This window comes from Hemiscyllium ocellatum, chromosome 6, assembly GCF_020745735.1.
Source record: "Hemiscyllium ocellatum isolate sHemOce1 chromosome 6, sHemOce1.pat.X.cur, whole genome shotgun sequence".
Lineage (NCBI taxonomy): Eukaryota > Metazoa > Chordata > Chondrichthyes > Orectolobiformes > Hemiscylliidae > Hemiscyllium > Hemiscyllium ocellatum.
In genome coordinates, this window is record NC_083406.1 from 16,536,557 (window position 1) to 16,551,007 (window position 14,451).

General features: G+C 38.8%; 1 protein-coding gene across 1 annotated transcript in view; it reads left to right on the forward strand.

Annotated features, from left to right (window-relative positions):
- The window catches only part of naa50 (N-alpha-acetyltransferase 50, NatE catalytic subunit), a 34,520-nt gene extending 22,053 nt beyond the window's left edge, over positions 1–12,467 (forward strand). The window contains exons 4-5 of the mRNA XM_060825842.1: positions 5,280–5,346; positions 6,873–12,467. Coding sequence (XP_060681825.1) covers positions 5,280–5,346; positions 6,873–7,044 — 239 coding nt within the window. The 3' untranslated portion in view covers positions 7,045–12,467. The remainder of the gene's footprint in view (positions 1–5,279; positions 5,347–6,872) is intronic.
- Positions 12,468–14,451: the final 1,984 nt, after the last annotated feature.

Here is a 14,451-nt window from a genome sequence, read left to right on the forward strand (position 1 = left end):
TATTCCAAAGTGCTTCTCAGACAGGGAAATACTTTTGAATAGTACTTGCTGTTCTGCTGTAGTAATTGTAGCAACCAGTCCACAAACAGTAAAACCACACAAGCAGCATGGCAACAAAAGCCAAATCATGTTGTAGTGATTGTGACTGCAGGATAAATAGCTCAATGTTATGACACCTAGGACAACTCCTATGCCTCTTCAGTGCCATGAAATCTTTTATGCCCATTTGAAGGGACAGATGAGACCTCTTTAGTGTTGCATCTGAAAGCTGACCCCATCAGTAATGCAGTGCTTCCACAGTATTATACTAGAGTGCCTGAATTTTGTGCACAGGTTTATGAATTTATAAAATATATTCAGAGGCCATTTGGCTCATTCAGTCTGGCAGTCTTTTTGAAGAGCCTTCTGAAGATGCACAATCCCTGACTCCTTATGCATATCCTTGCAGTGTTTCTTGACTTTCAAGCATTTATTCAATCCCTTTGAAAATTGCTGTTGAGTTGTTTGTATCACCCTGTCAGCTAGTGCATTTTACTTCATAAGCTAATAAAAGCTGAAAGACCTGTGGATGCTGGAAATTAGAAGCAAAAGCACAAATTGCTGGAAAAACTCAGCAGATCTTGCAGCATCTGAGTTTTTCAGTTGTTCTTCATGTTACTTCTGTTTTGCCATTCACCTGAAACCTGTGCCTTGATTCTTCAGCCATTGCAGACAGGTTACCTTTATTACTTTATTTAGCACTGAAATGAGCATGGCAATCTTTGATTTTTATTAAACAGTGCTTTCATATCTTCCCTTGACCTTCTCTGATCTAAAGAAATCAATCCAAGCTTCTCTCAGACTGGTCCCAGCAATGAGGGATTACAATCTTATAAATCTGTTCAAATTTTTTACGTTTTTCCTGATGGATAGTGTACAAAATTGGATGTAATACTGGTTCAGCTCTAGTATTTCATAAATGCTTAATGGAACTTCCTGCTTTGGTGCTTTCTGCCTTCCATATAAAGCCAGAAATCCCATATTCATATCCTTTACCAGCTTTGTTTTAACCTGTTCTGATACTTACAAGGATTTCAAGTTACCAGCTCTCAACCTTCTGACCCAAAGGTGAGGAATGCTGATATCTAATTTTAAATTGATTATAGGAAGAGTTTGTTGAGCATTTGAGATTTTAATTTTGTAAATTCAGAAAGTCTATTTGCACTTTTTGGTGAGTAGGGAATATGCGTTCAAGGAAGGAGATGTTGAGGTGGAGTTACGAAATATCCTGTCAGAAACCATAATGGAGCAGAACCTATGATTGTCTTAACAAGCATAATGTGCTAAGTCTTTCAGAAAATGAAAAACTATAATGTATGAGATAAAGAACATTTCCATTATGGGTGGAAACCAGATGAGAAGGTTAGGCCATGATACAGTGAACATTTAGAATCTAAATGTAGTAACTGGACTTAAATACAGTTTGCATTTGGCCAACTGCTCTGTATTTGTATTTCTACTTTGTGATCTTCTTTCTCTTTCTCCTCTTGTTGCCCTATAAACATAGCCTTCTATTGTTTTCTCCCTCATATTGTCTTGCTTCCCTTTAAGTCTGTCTATGCTATTCACTTCAAGCACTCCCTGGGGTAGAAGCTTCCATATGTTTGGTATTCTTCTATATTTGAAATTGAAGTGTAAAGGTCATCCATTCCAGTAGTCACATTATTAATAAAAGTGCAAGCATAACAATTTGTTTTTAGTATCCATTCATGCTTAATTGTCATAAAACCTATCCCAAAGTTAAGCGTATTATCAGCTGAATGCAGGTCAAGTGCCAAATGTTCTTTGCTGGAATGGAACTATGAGTGAGACGTTTGGAATTGGACACAACACATCAGAAAGTTACTGCGTGGTGCTACAGATATAGTAGAGTAGTTTGGCTGGATCGTTATTCTTGATATCTGGACTCCATCTTTTAAATAAACACTCAAATAATATTTTGTGCAGTCTCTATAGCATGCTGAACTGAGTTTGAATAATTCCACGTTTGAACAGACTTTGCTGTATCTAAATCAAATACTGGGAATATTCAGATTGCATTGCAGTATCTCTGAAGAGAAAGTTAATATTTCAGGATGATTATCTTTTGGAACAGTTTGATGTTCTGCTTAAAAGCTTCTAATTGGAGGAGTCATGGAGATCTGCACCATAGTAAAAATGCCCTTTGACCCATCACGTCTGTGCTTGTCCAAAGCAACAACCTAACTATTCTAATCACGTTTTCCACCACTGGGCCTTATAGTCTTGTATGCTTTGGCATCACACGTGCACATCTAAATACTTCTTAAATGTTTGAGGGTTTCTGTATGTTCCACCCTTGCAGTGATTGTTCCAGATTCTCACCACTCTCTGGGTCACAAAGTTTTTCCTCACATCTCCTCGAAACCTCCTGCCATTACTTTAAATCTATGCTGCATGGTAAAATTGATCGCTTCATTATGGGGAAAAAGTTTCTTCCTGTCTTCCCTATCTATGCCCCTCATAGTTTCATACATCGCATTCATACCCTGTTTCAATCTCCTCTGCTGCAAGGAAAACAAACTCAGTCTATCCAGTTTCTCTTCATAACTGAAACTGCAGCCCAGGCAACATTCTGGTAAATCTTCTTTGCACCCCCTCAGTGTTGTCACATGCCTCCTATAGTGTGGATCCCAGACTGCGCATAATATTCCAGCATGGCCTAACCAATATTTTATACTGTTCCAGTATAACCTCACTGCTCTTTAACTCTATGCCTAATAAAGGCAAGTGTACCACATATCATCTTAACTACTTTGTCTATCTTGTACAACAAGTCCCTCTGATCATTGGTGCTTCCCAGGGTCTTGCCATTCATTATGTTTGCCTTGTTTGTCCTGCCCAAGTGCATCACCTCACATTTATCCAGATTAAGTTCCATTTCCCTTGGACCAACCTATCTATAACTTCTTGTAGTCCAAAGCTATCCTCACTATTTACCACCCCACCAATTTTTGCATTGTCTGCAAACTCACTGACCAATCCTCCTAGTCAAATCTAAATTATTTATATAAGCTGCAAATAGCAAGGGCCCCAACATTGTCCCTGTTGGATCCAACTGGACATTGACTTCCAGCCTACCAAACCACTCAGAACCTTCTCTCTGTTTAGGCTAATATCTTTAATTGTATCTCTGATTTCTATACCCATATTATCTCTCTCACTAGTGAACACTGACGCCAAAATATTCCTACATTCTTTAATTCCAAGCACACATTATCACTGTGGTCCTTAATCGGCTCCATTCTTTCCTTCATTACCCTTTTTATCCGTAATATATCTGTAAAACAACTCAAGATTTTACTTTATTTCACTTACCAGTATCCTTTCATTTCCCCTTCAGCTATCCAAATCTTCATTTGATGTTCCCTCTTTTTTTTATCGTTTGTAGAAATGTGGGCATTGCTGGCTGGCCAGCATTTATGCCCATCCCTAGTTATCCTTGAGAAGATGGTAGCGAGCTTGCAGTCCACCTGCTGTTGGTTGACTCTCAATACCATTAGGGAGGGAATTACAGGATTTTGACTCAGCGACAGTGAAGGAACAGCGGTATTTTTCCAAGTCAGGATGTTGAGTGGCTTGAAGTGAATTTGAAGGTTGTGGAGTTCTCATATATCTACTGCCCTTGTCCTTCTAGGTGGAAGTGGTTGTGGGTTTGCTCAGTCTGTAATCCTCTAAGGCTCCTGTTTTGAACCCTAGGTTACTCCCATAAGTCTCCTTTGTTCTGCCAATGCAATACTGTAAAGCTCTTGATATCTAGGGTTCACAGGATTTGATGGTCCAACTCTTTTAATTAGAGTATGCTGGTCCTAAACTCTACATATTTCCCTCTTCTATGTATCCCACTATTCTGTGACACTACCTTGGCCAAATCAACTGATCTTAAAATCAGTTTTTCACCAATGAGAACTTTGATTTCAGGCTCATCTTTGGCTTTTTCCTTAATAATCTTGAATCTAAGGGAGTGTTGATTGCTGAGTACAAAATGCTCCCCCACTAATACTTCAATTACTTGTCTAGCTTTATTATCTTTATTCAGTCTTGTCTAATAGTTGGCAAGGGAGCCAGTTGAATGGACTGCAACAGCAGCTAATGAGTCTAAATTCATCAGATTCCATCACTTAATGGCATTTTTGACTTGTTTCTATCTTGAATTTGGGACCTACAAGTTCAAAGTACTGATAGTCAGTTCACATCATTCAAATACATAGTGTTAATCACTGATACCTATTTAAGTATATGACATTATAGCAATTCCATAATATGCTGGAACCCTGAGAGCTGGAGTGAAGAGTTAGTCTGTTACAGATAATGTATAGAAGCCAGAATCTTTAAAGCCAGTTCTGTTTTCAGATTCAGACACAAAAATGGTTGGGAGTTCTAGATTAATAAATGGGAGTATTTTGTTCCAGAGATCCACACTATCTGTGTGGAGTTTGCACATTCTCCCCATGTCTATGTGGGTTTCCTCCGGGTGCACCGGTTTCCTTCCATAATCCAAAGATGTGCAGGGCAGGTGAATTGGCCATGCTAAATTGACCTAGTATTAGGTGCATTAGTCAGGGGTCAATGTAGGGGAATGGGTCTGGGTGGGCTACTCTTCGGAGGATCGGTGTGGACTTGTTGGGCTGAAGGACCTGCTTCCACACTGGGGAATCTAATCTAATCTAGATTGTGATGCTGTCAAAGCACAAAATACTAATAATGCTATTTCGTTGCAATATATGATGGGCTATGACGACCAGCACCACCTGCAGGGAACTTGAACCTCACATGAAGAGTATTCCAAAAACATAAAAGCTAAGGAAAATGAGTAGGTTCCATCCATCATTTGTATTTCAGTATAAGACTTTAAAGGTATAATTCGCTGAAGTATCAGTTGATGTGAAAGCCCAGTTTTGAAGTTGGAATGCTAACTTGAAGTAGTTAACATAGACCTTTATGAAAGTTTAAAGGTGTCCTATTTGTTGTAAAATCGAAGAGCTTTTCTTGGATTGCATCTTGATATGGAAACCTTCAGTCAAGGTGCACTCTAGGAATTACATATAACATAGAGTCATAGTCGTAGAGACATACAGCATGGAAACGAACCCTTCGGTCCAACTCATCCATGCCGAGCAGATATCCCAATCTAATCTAGCCCCATTTGATTAGTTTTTTTCAGGAAATAAAATGTACTATGACTCAACATTGAAAGATTTATTCTCTTTATCGTTATTTAGGAACTAAAATGCTGAATCATGTGTTAAACATCTGTGAAAAGGATGGGACTTTTGACAATATTTATCTGTGAGTATGCACTGTTTTCTTCAAACCAGTTCCTTCCCAGTAGATAATTGGATTTAGAGATGGTTGTTCTTTAGATTTCTATGACGATGTTGCTTGTTTAGCAAGTGCATTTCTGTACACTCAGCAAGTTTGTATCCTCCACCTGCACAGTGTAAATGCAAGCTTATAACACTAATGGACATTGAGATACTCCTTGTATCTATCAATGGTTATTTATCAGTGGGAACTAGCTAATTTCTTTATTAGCTATGAGGCTGATCACTAGTTGGAAATCCTTTTAGATCTCCAGACTCCAAGTCATATCCACGTCTTCTCATGGTGAATCCTCTGAACCTCTACCTTATAGTGGAGGCAGAGATATTGGAAGGGTGAATGCAACAGGTCAAGTGTTTTGTAATTTCTGCGAATATAGCACAACTGTAAACTAGTATGGACTGTGGAAAAAATTGTGAAAACAACGAAACACTTTGAATTGCAGTGGATGGTCAGTACAGAGTGTATAGAAATCTTGGCCCCTCCTTGCCTTTAAGATCATATAAATGCAACTGAATAGGGGCAGCAGCACTCATCCTTCCTTCACTATGATCAGGTTCCTTAGAATAGGTCTTGTGTTTATGTGACAATAGAAATCAAAATAATTATTCATTCATTCTGTTTCCTTCGGGACTTGAGTTGAGGTGTTCTGACACAGTAGTATGTCTTCCTTGAAGATTAGAAGTTCAGAAATGGTTTTACATACTGGGGTGCACGTAAAATGCAGAATTTATTACAAAATGTCAGCTTTGGGAAGGTATTCTTGTGAAGACATTGCTTGTGGAGCAGACAGGTGAATTATCATTATTGTTTTGAGCTCTGATTGAAGTACCCATTAGTTCTTTTATACTGTCTAAAGTGCACAGCGTGCATAAATAGCACCCAATTTTAAAAATAACATAATAGAAAATTTAAATAGCAGCAAGTTGGCTATTGATCAGTCAGTGCTAGATGTATTCTGGACAGCTGTTGGAACTGCCAGTGACATGAATATGGTCGCAGACTGTTCTTGGTGTAAATTTGTTCCTTTCAAACTTCCATTGATACTGCAGACAGCAACTGTCATTTAATTTTGCTATTGGTTAATGAGGGTTTGGAACTGATCTGGCTTAGTCTTCTCAGAATGAACTTGCAGTGATATTCTTAACTTTGTCTCCCAATCCAAATTAGAGATAAAGTGATGTCTATCCACTGTGTGCTGGAATAGCAGTGCATGTACACTTCATGAGTGTAACATTCGTGAAAAATCAAAAGATTTTGGTGCGAATGCTCAGTTCAGTGTGTAAATTGAACCCAAAGCACATTCAGTTCCCTATCCTGAGGTGTCCTTGCTTCATTTCCCTTTGGGATGTGGTTAAGCCCTATCTCCAGATTTGAACTGCATTTACAAACATAAGAACAGCCATTGCTGCAGCTGTACTATAAATGTGATCTGATGTGATGCTGAATTTCTAAAGCTGCAATGTACATTAACACTGTGTTTACCTTTTCAGGCACGTTCAAATCAGCAATGAATCAGCTATTGAATTCTACAGAAAATTTGGCTTTGGAATAATAGAAACTAAAAAGAACTACTACAAGAGGATAGAACCAGCTGATGCACATGTACTGCAGAAAACCCTCAAATACATTTCTCCATGCCAGAGTGTGGAAAATCAAAAGTGAAATAGTAGCTGAGCTTGCACGTTTGTTGCCAAAAAATGTCTGTACAGACGGTTGGGGGGTGCGTGTCGAGAGGAACCTGTTCTCTACAACGCGTTGTGGCAATATTCTTACCACGTTAACCTGAAACCACTCAAAATTATTCTTGCATAAAGCATTCTGTATCTTCACCAGTTAGAATTAATGTATCTGAGACAAACAACCCATCTGCCAGAACTGTAATCAAAGCATGGGGTTTGGGCATGTTTTTATTACTTTACCAGGTTCTATATGGGATTTTTTTTTTGTTTTCCAATTCAAACGTGCAAAGAAGTGATCTGATTTTGTATTTAAAAGAAATTCAGACCTATTCATGCATAGTTCATTTTTTTTTCCATAAAAGTTGAATTAGTACTTTCAAGAACTAATTGTCCTATGAACTTATTTGTGCCTATTGGAGTTATATCTCCCACTTTTCATTTCATGGAATAAATATTTCAATTTTAAAGGTGAGACTGGATAGTCTTGTGTGCTCACTGGTTCATTTTGTCAGCAGGAATCTTGTCCAATCATTTGTGCTGCTGGCAAAGTCCCATGTGCCCACGCTTTTGTCTTGATTCTACTGTTTGTTTCTACTCAATGTCTAGAACAGCTATCTGTTTCATAACACAAGCCTGTGATACACAAGAGTTGGATGAGACTTCACTGGAACACAAAGGGTCAAATGAAGTGATGAATGAAGTGTTGGATAAATTATTAAAAATTTACTTTTTAGAAATCTTCCATGTGGTGTGAATGTCACTAGCAAAGTTGTTACCTATCCCTGTTTGCCCTCGAGAAGGTGTCGAGCTGTTGCATTGAACCTGCTGCAGTCTACCTACACTGGGGCGGCACTGTGGCTCAGTGGTTAGCATTGCTGCCTCACAGCGTCAGGGACTCTGGTTTGATTCCCCCCTCGGGCGACTGTGTGGAGTTTGTATATTCTTCTCTTGTCTGCATGGGCTTCTTCCATTTGCTGCAGTTTCCGCCCACATTCCAAAGATTTTAGGTGGATTGGTCAAGCTAAAATTGCCCATAGTGTCCAGAGATGTGCAGGCTATGTGGATTAGACATAAGAAATGCAGATTATACAGGGATAGGGTAAGGGAGTGGTGAGTCTGGGTGAGGTGCTCTGATGGTCAGTGTTGACTTGATGGGCAAAATGGCATGCTTCCTCACTGTAGGGATTCTGTGATCCTATTCTATGAAGTTGTAATATTTTGATCCAGTGACACTGAAGGAAGGCTAAAATATAAATCCAAATTGAGATGGTGCATGGCTTCCAGGGCAATTTGCAGCTGGTGGCTTTTCCATACCTCTTGCACATATTATTCTAGTTGGTAAGGTGCTATCAAAGGAGCCTTGGTGAGTTGTAATAATGCTTTAAAGGTGGTGTACATAATTTTCCTTGTGCATCAGTGGTGGAGTATGTGAATGCCAATAAAATGTGAAGCTGGAAAAAGCACAGCAGGTCAAGCAGCATCAGATGAGCAGAAGAGTCGATGTTTCGGGAAGGACCTTCATCAGGTCCTGCCTGTAACGTAGACCGTCCTGTTTCTGTGATGCTGCTGGACCTGCTGTGTTTTTTCCAGCTTCGCATCTTACCAGCTCTGACTTTCCAGCATCTGCAGTCCTCACTGTCTCCAAGTCGGAGTATGTGAATGGTTGGTGGATGCAGTTGCTGATCAAGTGGACTGTCTTGGATGTTGGAGCTGTGTCACCCAGCCTAGTGAAGAGTATTCCATCACATTTCTGACTTGTGCCTTGCAGATGGTAGGCTATCTTAGAGACATTAGATTTGTTACCCCAGAATATTCTTTTAAATATATTTATTCTTTCACGTGATGTAGCCATCACCAGTAAGGCTATTTGTTCTCTGTTTTTAATTGCCCTTAGACTGCGTGACTGAGCAGAGTATTGCAGAGGGTAGTTTAGCTCATTGCTGTGGGACTGGAGTCACTTGTAGGTCAGACCAGGAAGCAGATTTCCTTCCGTAAAGAATGCTTAGTGAACTTTGGTTTTCGTGACAATTGATGGATTCCATCACTGGACTATTTTCAATTCCAGATTTGTTTCTTAAATTCCAACAGCTGTCACAATAGATCTTAACCCCTGTCCCCAGAGCAATAGCTTGGCCTGTTAGATTACTAGTCCAGTGATAATACCATTACTCCACCATCTTCTCAGGATTCCCAGCCACTGTCTGGCCATTAGAGCTACAGTATCCATATAGTTGATCCAGTTCCATTTCTCATCAATGATAACTCCCCCAGAATATTGATGGTGGGGGATTCAATGTAGGTAATGGCATCAAATAAGGAAATGCTAGAGGAATTAAAAAACTAATTTAGTTTGACCTTTTACAGAAGAAGACACATAACCTGTCTGAAGTGCTGGGGAAGCAAGGGTTTATTGGAAGTAGGAATCAAAGGAGGTTAGTTTAAAAACTGAAAGCTGATACTACATAAGGTCGGTGGTAAAATATTGGTATGGATTGTGAATTCGTACGGTATGGTAGTATTGGTATGGAATAGCAATAGCAAGAAACACAGCAGGAATAAACTGATCATTTTTGGAGTGGAAAGTGCTGCAGGGGTGAGTGTTTCATTCCCAGCTATTCAAATATATATCAGCGAATTCAATGAGAGAATGGAGTGTAATATTTCAAAGTTTGCTGATGATCGAAATAATGTTGAGTTGCAAGAAAGATGTAAAGAGACTTCAAGACAATTTAAACAAGTTTGGTGAGTGGACAAATGTATAGTAGACGCAGCATAACATGGATAAATATGAAGTTGTCCATTTGGATAGGCAAATAGATGTTGGGTGAAGGTCCAGAGAAAAAGCTAACCATCTTAGGATACATGGTAGACCCGTTTCAGACTGAGGTGAAGAGGCATTTTGTCACTTGGAGATTGGTGAACTGTGGAATTCTCCACCACAGAGTACCATGCAAGCCAATTCCCTGCGTTTAAGAAAGAAATAGATTTATTGATGCTAAAGATATCCGTGCCTGGGGATGGAGCAGGCATATGGTGTTGAAGTAGAGGATCAGCTATGATCCATGTGGAGTAGGCCCACAGTTTTTTCCTGCATCTATTATTTACATTTATATGAACGTTGTGGAGGTGATGATTAAATTCTGCCTTATTGGAAACTATCATTGTTCACATTTGTACAATGTGAATGTTATTTGTTACTTAACAGTCCAGATCTTGCTTTATAGGAATACAGGTGGTTTCAGCACTGGAGGAGATGCGAATGGTACTGGACACTAGGCAATTATTTGAGAGCATTCCCACTTCTCAGCATATGATGGAGGGAGGTATTGATGTGGCTGAAGCTGAGGACACTACCCTAAGGAACTCCTGCAGTAATGTTCTGAGACTGATTGATTGATTGTAATTGAAGGTCAAGCCAACCATCTTTCTTTGTGCTGGGTATGATTCTAACCACTGGAGTCCCATTCCTTGATTCTCATTGCGTTCAATTTTATCAGCTTCTTGATGCTACTCTTGGTCAAGTGCTGTCTTTTATCAAGAGTAATCACTGTCACCTCTCAAGTCCATCTCTTTATCCATGTTTGGTGGAAGGCTACAGTGAGATCAGGACCTGAGGGTAGTGAAAGTATGTAACTTCACATTTTCCCATATAACGTTGGTCTCAATGTATTCCATCTATCGACTTGTTTCCAACTCATTTGCAGCCTCTGTGTCCTCACAGATTTCATTCCCGCTTAGCTTTGTATCACCAACCTACTTAGGTGATGAGACAGACGGTAATATGTCTAATTTGTTAGTACAAATTATAAATAACACGGACTACAGTTATGAATCTTGTGGTACTCAAGTATTCACAGCCTCCCAATTTGGAAATTCCCCATTCGTGACTGCTTTTTGGTTACTGTTAGTTCACTAAACTCATCCATGCAAATGTATTGATCCAGCTCCAGGGGCCCTTATTCTATATTAATCTTTTGTGTGTCACATTATTTGAATGCCTTGATGAAATCCAGAGATACAAATCTATTGGTTCCCTTTTATTTATCTTTATTAGTTACACACTTAAAGCTAATATTTGTCCAAACAAGATTTCTAAAGTTTTTCTAAAACCATGTTGACTTTGATCATATTATGCTTTTCTAAGTGCATTCATTTTTTTTTATTGTAGATTTTAGCAATGGTGATGAGCTTCAGTGCATTTATACAAATTGAGTGTTTCAGCACTATCATGTAATACCTTGCCTGTCTTCTCTTTTGTTATACAGTATGTCAATGAGTTTGGATTTAAGACAGACTGGTTGAGGAAAAGGCAAGGTCAACAGCCACCTTCAGTCTTTGGCTTCTATATAACACTGTTTGTTCTGTATTAAGACTGAATATTATAATACATAGTTTTCCAAGATCTAATCTTACTGTCCTATTTTTGAAAGGCAATTCCGTGAACTCTACCACCTAATGCTTGTCATTCTAATTCTACATGATTATCTGCACATTTCTCATGTTCACGTAGCTAGACTTCATGCTGCTGCTCTCTTGCATTTATTTAATTCTGTACACAATGCTATTTATTAGAGTGAGGAACAACTCCTTGACATTATCACAAGGTTGTTCCAAGGTCCCAGTGTCTCTGAACAGCTCTCCTCCATGCTTTTCTTCTGCCATGATAAAAATTAATTAAGTTACGTGATCAGTATTTACCCTGTTTACTATACAATGTTTCCTTTTATCTCTCCCAACGCTCCCTAAGTCTTTGACTTTGTTCATCTTCATTGGTCAGGTGGGTAAGGAAAGTCTTTGATTAGCTATAGAAAAAGTTGCGGTGAAATTAGGGAGTGTTTGTTTCTCTGCTGACTTCTGTTATATTGAAAATGTCATTGATTTGGTGGTCTGCCACCACCTTGAATAGGAAGTGCAAAACTGGGATCAGTCAAGGGTAAATGGCATTTTGTAACACACTGCCAGTTGTACCTTACTTATTCCAGTTGATCACGTGGTTCCTACACTAAAGGAGGCAATGAAGAGGCAGGAACGATTTGATGAAGTGACGGGAATGCAGTAGATGTGTGTTTCTCATCAATCTGTTGTCTATCTATCATATGATCTAATATTCTTCCCACATAGAAGAGAAGTCTGATAACCCATTATGTAATCCTGAAGCTGTTCATTGCATACAAATTGTGCTTTCCACATTCACCAGTTTGCTGATTTTTATCAAATGGATCTGATAGTTTCAATTTTTTCAGTGTAAAGATTAGTATGGATGATTTTTGTTATATTGGCTGATTGTTGATAGGCCATAGACATTGTTTTATTTCCTTGATCTTGAAAATCATTTGGATTTTGATCTGTGTATAATACTGTTGCTTCCATGTTATAATCTTAGTTAATTAAAGTTATTTATTGAAACTTTCTTGTTGTAGAGATTGTAGTACTAAAAGTGAAATTTATGTTAAAATTTTCTGTAGTTCTAAAAGCTTTTTTAAGTAAATTTTGGTTTTCTGATATCGGAATGTCATCTTGAGACGAAGGACAGTCCTCCTTTTCCAAGATGGCTGAAGGATTTCTAACAATCGTTGAGTGGAAACTTTCTCAAAATGATGTTATTTAATACGATACAATGACCTTTGACTATCAAACTTGGCATGTTTTTTTTCCCTTTAAGGGATCAAATCTGCTTTGGGTGTCTGACAATCTGTCTCTTTCAGTGCTTGTTCTGGATTTATCTCCTTGGCTATGAGTTGACTTTTTACTACGTATTTTTTAGAAAAATCTTGTATCATCTGTTACTGGCTATAAAAGGCTTTTAGTCAGACTTTGTTCTTTTTGGTGGCTTTCTGAAGAAGTTTTCTGTTGAGATGTTTTTTCTTCAGTGGCTTCACTGACTGCTAGCTGGCCTTAAAGCTGTCCCAACAATTTTTTGAAAAAGTGATCACTTTTAGTTCTTAAAAGTAATTTCAGGTCTGTTTCTTAATCTTCAGTGCTGTCATGATTTTTTTAAAGTTTTGTTTTTATGTCCACCCATAAATTTGGGTTTAAGTCAGACTGGTCAAGAAAAAGGCAAGCCCAATCTTTTTAGGCTTGTGCTTATTATCTATTTATTGTGTGTTAAGCCTAAACATAACTCTACGTAGTATTTAGAGATATACATGGTTCTAATCTTAGTGTTACATTGTTGAAAGACTATCCCATGAACTCTACTGCTTCACGTTAACCTGTCAACTCCATATGCTTACCTGCACTTTTCTAACATTTCATGTGGTTCGAGTTCAGGTTCCAGTTAGTTTTCCATGTATTTCTCTTTTCCTTCTCTTTAACTCCACTTACTGCTATTTATGCCCAGTGAGGAGTAGCTCCATAATGTAAACACAAGTTTGCTGCAGGGTTGTAAAGCCTTAGCATCTGCTACCTAATCATGAATTTTGTGTCTGTTGGTTCTCTAATCTCTCCGTGTCACCTAGTTATTTTACGTTGGTCTAGATCGCAAACAAATAAAGATGTTACTCCCCAGACGGGACCTTTCTGTTTTGAGATCGGTCAAAAGAATCAATGGAATGCAGTCTGCATAAAGCAAGGTTATCTGTTTAATAAAGTAAGGCAGCCTGACACAACTCTGTCCAGCAACAGAGGTTAACGCTTCTGTGTTCTGTGGTGAAGTTGTGCAATTACAACTGAACAACAAGCATTTTTATGTTTTTAAGAGACTATGTTACCACTATCCCCACCCTATAAACCTCACTTTTAATCAGCAAGGAACTTGAGTATTTCCAGTATGTTGTCAGAATCTACTCTTATACTTTCATTATTATAATGAAAGTATGTCAGAGTTGTACAGTCTGTCCTGTCCATGCTGACCAGATATCCTAAATTAATCTGTGCCATTTGCCAGCATTTGGCCATATCCCTCCAAATCCTTTCTATTCATGTACCCATCCCGATGCCTTCAAAATTGTTGTTGTAATAGCTGCCAGAGGTGGAGGCGGATACTAACTCTACACACGCACCACCCTCTGCCTGGAAAAAGTTGCTCCTTTTAAATCTTTCTCTTCTCACTTTTAAACTTATTTCCTGCAGATTTGGACTCCCCTACCCTGGAGGAAAATAGCCCCAGCCTACTCAACCTCTCCCTCTAGCTCCAACCCTGATTAACATCCTTGTTAAACAAAAACAGAAGTTGCTGCAAGATCTGCTGAGCTTTTCCAACATCTGTTGGAAATCCAACGTTTCTGGTCCGCTGACCCTTCCTCAGAACTTCTCCTTAGCTTTTCCAGCAATATTTTTTTTTTGTTTCTGATTTACAGCATTTATTTCGGTTTCCCCCCCGTTAAACGTGGTGTTCCCTGAGCAGGACTCGAACACTCGACACCGTGACTTCAGCCCGGGGTAGGGGAGG